Source organism: Orbilia oligospora, assembly GCF_000225545.1.
Source record: "Orbilia oligospora ATCC 24927 unplaced genomic scaffold scaffold00079, whole genome shotgun sequence".
NCBI lineage: Eukaryota > Fungi > Ascomycota > Orbiliomycetes > Orbiliales > Orbiliaceae > Orbilia > Orbilia oligospora.
This window is the reverse complement of record NW_011645636.1, coordinates 779174-785550: the sequence shown is the minus strand read 5'-3', so window position 1 is coordinate 785550 and position 6377 is coordinate 779174. Positions and strand designations below refer to the sequence as shown.

The following is a 6377-nucleotide window of genomic DNA, read 5'->3' as shown; positions in this document are numbered from 1 at the left end:
AAGCGGTTGGCTCATTATGGCGCAAGGGAACGGCCGGGGTTACACTCGAGATCTTATGTCTTAGGCGCCCGGGTACTATAAATATGCAGTGGGTCTAAAGGGTGGCTCTTCTAGCCGAGGTCTTTTTTCGAGATGGAATTTGAATCTTGTACAAAATGTGAGGTACTCGGCCCGTTGGATGTTTTGTAATAGCCGTTGTGGAGTTCATATTACAGTCAGCTAAAGAACTTTGAGAAAAGATCATGGGATAGATCGTACACGGGGACAATGTTCCCACGGGGGAAACTTCGGGGTTTAGTTCAATTTATCAAGCTATGGCTTCTTACCAGCCGTGTGATTTTATAGACAGAGACCTAGGGGCGAGGGCTAGTATGGAACTCTTAGTTTTCTAAAGATACGACCCCACTAATCCTAATATCGTGAGACAGCATTTCTTGTATATGTACCCCGCTTTTTCAAGGTAGAATGGCAGTAACCAAGCCAGGGGCATAATGAGAAATTAAGATTCGATTTGTAGATTTCTATTTTCTCCCTTCGAGGAAGACCGCCGTTGGAATAGCATTATCTAAGTTCATACTATGTGACCCAAGGAGAGTACTTGAGTCCATATATTTAATGCGTTCTTGGCGTCTATATCTTTGAAACTCTGTATGAGGTCTCTATGAAATCGGCATCACCCTGGGAACATTAAAACTTCATCGTCATCATCTTAGAATAGCCCTCTCAACATAATTCTACTAACGCGGTACTAAGCAAGTACAGTCCAACATCACCCTTAGATATCTAGATGCTCGTCAATCCATGCCTGCGTAAAACTACTATAGAGCGCTTCCCAACTTTCGATCATTATTCGAAACCAATTCAGCATAGCTTTGTATACATAGACATGTACTTCGGAATCATAGCCCTCGATATAGTCATATCTACTTCATTTATCCGCACGTATATTATCCAAACACCAGCCATTCCGATATCTCAGTGACACGCTTGCAATTGATAAATATTACCATATTGCAGTGTCACTTAAACCCGGATATTCAAACTCTACGGCTTTCCTAGCCTCCATGTACTCGCGAACCATAGGGACTCCGAATACTATCCATATTCCCTAAGCCTATACGCCAGGTGTGCAATTCGCTGGCGCCTCAAATACAAAGTATAGAACCCCCCTCAAAGGCGCCTAGCTATGTTAATTGAAAAAGGGCGAAGCTCAAAAAGGTCCCGCCTCGCACTTAAGGAGAACCGACACCCTTCGAAGTGAACCCCAACCATGAGTTCGCCGGAAGAAGACGTATAAATCTATAAGTGTGGGTATATATACGGTTTTAGACTTCCACAACCAATCAAACTATACCAATCATACCCATTGAAGAAAATAAATTAATCAAAATGTTTTATATAATCAACGGGGAATTTCTAAAAAAAAAAAATTTCAAAATTTTAAACGTCGAATCAGATACCACATGTAAGTACAGATCCACCTTCGCAAGTGTGTTGGGGCTGTGGTCGAAATCTAGTAACTCAATAAGGCAGGTATTGTGGATTTTTCAACTTGTGTAACAACTAAACCTCATCTTTCCGTCTTCATCGCCATAACCAGGCCAGGTCTATCGAAGTCAGGTCAAAGGGAGTAGCCGTTACATTACGTATCACCGCTATCACCATTTACAAGCATATCATCATAAATCACAGAATACTCTAGACTTTTTTTGCAAAAACACTACCCATTCTCATTTCATTCCTTTCTAAAAACAAGAACAAGAAAAAAAAAGATTTCTCAAAAAAAATCCTTCTCCCGCCTTTCCTCCAAGTTTTTCATAACCATCGGCTCATTTCATTAAAAAAAAAAAAAGAAGGAACTAATAACACCCCCATATTCCTCTCTGAAACTTTTCTTCCTTCCTCCTCTTCTTCTTCTTCTTTTTCCAAATCGGAAAAAAGAAAAAGAAAGTTAAAACGCATGCTGTGCTTTTGAGGGGGGTAAATGGTATATATGTATGTACGTGACTTCGTCGCAATTATTGCTTATCTGTATGAGAGAGAGGGGTCGTTATCGAAGAAAAGTATGTGGTGGTGGTCGTGTTAACAATGAGGTCTAAAAATGCTCCATCGTAGTATCATACAATTATAACGAAAGGGAGAGAGAGAGAGAGAGAGAAGAATCAGATCCCATGGTGGGTATTGTTTTTTTCATTCATTTTTTTTTTTCCTTTTCAATTTGTTTCCTCCGTTTTGTTTGAAAAGCCTTATTGTATAAAAAATGTCAGGCTTGATATGAAGAGAGTTTTTTTTTGAAAAAAAGTAAAACGAAGTCTGTCGCCTTTTTTTCTTAAAAAAAAGACGACATTCCTCAAGAAGAGAAGCTTCCAGGTTTTGTGTGTGTGTGGATATAAAAGAGGACTTGAGAGGTGGAACAAATGGAAAAAAAGGTACCGAGATCGACTGAACACCCGTATGCATGGACAAGATAAGACGTTATTGTAAGGACGCGTTAAGAGAGGAAAAAGAAAAAAGGTGTCCGCAAAAAAAAAAAAAAAAAGAGAAGTATCGACAAGTGAAAAAGGAAACCCCCATTATGACGGAAAAGAGGTATGGATATAAGCGTTTTCGAAATTAAAGATTTGTATTGTTTAAAATTATATCCACCATCTACTTCTTCCTGAACGAGCATCCCTCTGTCAGTCTAGCCTTACCACCAGTGGGCTGGCATAGAACAGTGGCGCAGGAGCCGCAAATAACGACAGTCTGGGCGTGCGAGAAGACAGTGGTGATGACATAGCAGCCTGGGCACTTGACGTCCATGAAGAACGATCGTGGAGCTGGGACGAGGGTCTATATACAAGGATCACATGTTAGACTATGTGTGACATTATTTCGAGGTATATATATAAATATATTTTATATACATCCATTTACATGGACGTATCGGGAAATTCGTACCTTGAGCTTGTGCTTGCGAGCCTCAGCAATCGGGGAGGGGTTGAGGAGATCTTCTGCGAGAACCTATTTGATGAGAGATGTCCTGTTAGCTCATCTGTTTCCATTACCAAATCTGATAACATTTCCCTCCCAATCTTCAATATCGAATTCCGTCTTGAAATTTCAGATATCGTCCATCTGAAAACTTCATTTCCAATTTCCAGCAGCTATAGATTTCCCATAAAGAGCTTCGGTAGCTCGATTCCTCCTCTTTCTGATATCTAGTCCTGCACGTGTCCCCTCCTCCTCTTGAATCCCACAAATCCACCACCAAAAAAACCATCCATCGAAAAAAAATGAGAGTGAGGAAAAAAGTCGCCTTACCATCTTGACGGTTTGAGTATCGGTTAATCAGAATTTCAAGATTTATCGATCGAAAACGGGGGGCGGTATGACAGCTGAAGGTGTCAAGGACTGTCGAGGGTATTGCGGTCTTTAAGAGGAGAAAAGATGAGGTGTGGTTTTCGAAGGCCAAAATTGGGGGAAGACACTCATAAAAATTCTCTTGTCCAAAAGTGACTCTGAGACGGATTGGAGGGAAACTAGTCCCAGAGCGGAAAGATTTCAGGATCAAACGGAAGGGTTTGAGACCTAATGAGGCAAACGCTGATGTTTTGGCCACAACACATCAACACATTCCTGATAAACGGCAGGTGGAGCCGCAAGGAATGTTTCGATGTCTATCAGAACTGCATTCAGGCAGATTGGATTGGGTCATAGAAGTAGCCAATCACGATGAGTTTTGGCAATAACGAGATTGTACTAATAACATATCATTCGCCTCCAATTACCTGATCTCCAGCGAGACTCGTCAACGTCAGGTTTCTTACAGCAACTATTTCACATGAATCATTCTGAATCATGAATTTCAAGATATCGATAGCACATGAAAAATGTTTAAAAACGCATTTATACAGCTGCTTAAAAGAAATCCTAGATGTTCTCTATTCATGAAGATTCAGCCCGATTCGGGTGTCTCCGTGCCGTATATACCGACCACAGATCCCCGACTTGTTGTATCTACCAAGCTTACACACCATCAGCAAGGAGAACCCCGCCGTAGACGGCATTTCGTCCGCCGTTTTATGTTGGATCCGAAATCCCAGGTCTTTCTAGCTACTTAGTAGTGGGGGAGGATACAACGTTGGAGCTAGAGCCAACAGGAATGGTAGTAAGTACAGTCAACCTTGGAGGGCTGAACTGGAATGAGTAAAAATGCGTAATACAGCGTGAAGACGTTTCGACTGTTCCGACCATGTGAGTAGGTATACACTTGTAGCTAAGGGAAGGCAATAACTGAAAGATATCAAAAGGTAATATGTGTCAAATGAAACGCCGATTGTTCGACCAATTGATCAAGCTTGCAAGAAGAGCGCGCCAGATATCCTGAAGATGAAAAAAAAAAGGAAGAATAATATAAAACATGGGAAAAAGCGAATTCAACCTCCAAAAAAGCTGCAAGTCAAAATCGAAATAAAAAAAAAGAATATCCTATAAATGTACCTATCCCGTATACTCCCAGGCCGTGAGAAACATAAAATATGTTACTCGAGACGACCTTTAAAACTTTTTTTTGCTTATAATATCCAGATAATGATCATATCAATTCATCCTTCCCGAGGCTAGCACTCAACTGAATCGCCTTCCTAACCTCGGTTTCCGGGAAGACCGGTCCTTGTCCGTCACACTTCGCCTTTGGTTTTAGGAACTCGCTGACAGCTTGGATATCCACCTGGCCATCAATATATAATGGGTCATTTGTAATCAAATCCCATGCGGCTGCAGCCCCCAGTAGTGACTCGCCAGTTTCCGGGTGGTGGCTGATCCTATGGCTCGGTGTCTTGTTCTTATGTGGCTCTAGGACAACGTCGTAGAAGTCTGTTGGGGAGTATGCCATCGGCCCGACATCTACAGCTGCTGGCGCAGGGGGTTGATGAGCTGCTTGAGCAGCGGATGTGGCGCGAAGGATTTGGTTTTCGGTTGTGATCTTTTGGATTTCGCGTTTTAGACGTTCATTTTCGGATAGGACGTTAGAGGACGAAGCCTCGAGGGTCGAGAGCTTCTCTTCAAGCTCCTTGACATGACGTTCTTTACGCTCTCGGAAGGCACGTTGACTAGATAGGTTAAACACGACAAGGTTAGTGGGACTAAGATTACAACTAGATGGAATATATAAATAAGCGTATCTATTGGGGAAGGGAAACTTACGCCGCCCGGTTCTGAGCTTTCCGCTTCTTTACAACAGCAACAGTCAGCACCATATTGTAACAAACACCAATATTTTTGATAATAGCAAAAAGAAAGAAGTAGAAGAAGAAGAAGATGGAGATCAAGACATACCGACTGTTGCGGAGTCAGCTCCTTTTCTTCACTGCTGCTCCGGTTTAAACCCGGGACGTCCTCTGTACTCCCATTCTGGCCGTAAACCTGTGACCCTTGTGCAGCCAATATCTCCCTATCGAACGCCGCAAATGCATCGTAATTTGTACCGTAATTCTGGAACATCACGTCTCGGTAAATCCCCCAGGGTAGACGGGGGGTAGTAAGACGTCAGTCAGCAAGTGAAATCTAGCTAAAGTGGATGCGATTGCCAGGGATCACCACGAGATCTGAGGCAAAGGTGGGAAAGAGAGATCGTGTTTTTTTTCTTTGGTACAACAGAGAGAAGTGTGCTAACGAGATGCTTGATAAGATGCTTGGAAAGCTTTTTTCTTTTCCTTTACGGATCCGATCTTAATTCATTCTTCGAATGAGAGTTTGAGAACTGGACCAGGAAGAAATTATAATTAAATTAGGGCTTACATTATTAGGGGAGGCGTTCCGGAAGCTTTCCTCCGAAGCAGAAATGCCAGACGACTGGGTCGACGAAGGTGCGGCAGCCGGCGGTTGCTGGAAAACAACGTAGGGCTGCTGTGGTTGGTAATAGGTCGAATAATCCATTACTGATATCGAATCCCTACGCCGGGAGCTTTGGTAAGGCTTTGTCACACCTGCAAAATGCAACCGAAGCCGGTGGTGGACTGATAAAGGACCGTGAAATGGTGAGAAATGCAGATGGGTTTACTCTTTTCGGGTGCAGATGTCGATGAATAATTGAGTTGTAAGCAGAGAAGTGGAGAAGAAGCGAAGGCTTTAGTTGGACAACGCTGCGCTAAAGGAGGGTTCGAGCCAGTACAGACGGATAACTTAAGTTAAGTTAAGTTAAGTTCAGTTCGCTTTCAGATGAATAAATGAATGATGAATGGATGGATGAATCTTTCGAATCGAATTAGGTGGATTGCAGATACGAACGGGAAGAAAGGAAGGAAGAGAGGGGGGGTGGTGTGGCCAGAGAGGAACTGAAATGGGAATGGAATGCTTGGATTCTTGAAGCTTAAGTCTTTTTTGATGTCGAGATT

At 42.5% G+C, this 6377-nt stretch overlaps 2 protein-coding genes across 2 annotated transcripts; both read right to left on the bottom strand.

The window, feature by feature from the left end:
• Positions 1 to 2649: 2649 nt before the first annotated feature.
• AOL_s00079g258 (uncharacterized protein) lies at positions 2650 to 3306 on the bottom strand (the record flags this gene model as incomplete). Its single annotated transcript, XM_011124133.1, has 3 exons — positions 2650 to 2832; positions 2941 to 3003; positions 3304 to 3306. The coding sequence occupies 3 exons, from the start codon at positions 3304 to 3306 to the stop codon at positions 2650 to 2652; spliced, it is 249 nt and encodes an 82-aa protein (XP_011122435.1).
• A 1270-nt stretch (positions 3307 to 4576) lies between these two features.
• On the bottom strand, positions 4577 to 5919 carry AOL_s00079g257 (uncharacterized protein; the record flags this gene model as incomplete). Its single annotated transcript, XM_011124132.1, has 4 exons — positions 4577 to 5093; positions 5188 to 5213; positions 5320 to 5475; positions 5782 to 5919. The coding sequence occupies 4 exons, from the start codon at positions 5917 to 5919 to the stop codon at positions 4577 to 4579; spliced, it is 837 nt and encodes a 278-aa protein (XP_011122434.1).
• Between the last annotated feature and the right edge of the window lie 458 nt (positions 5920 to 6377).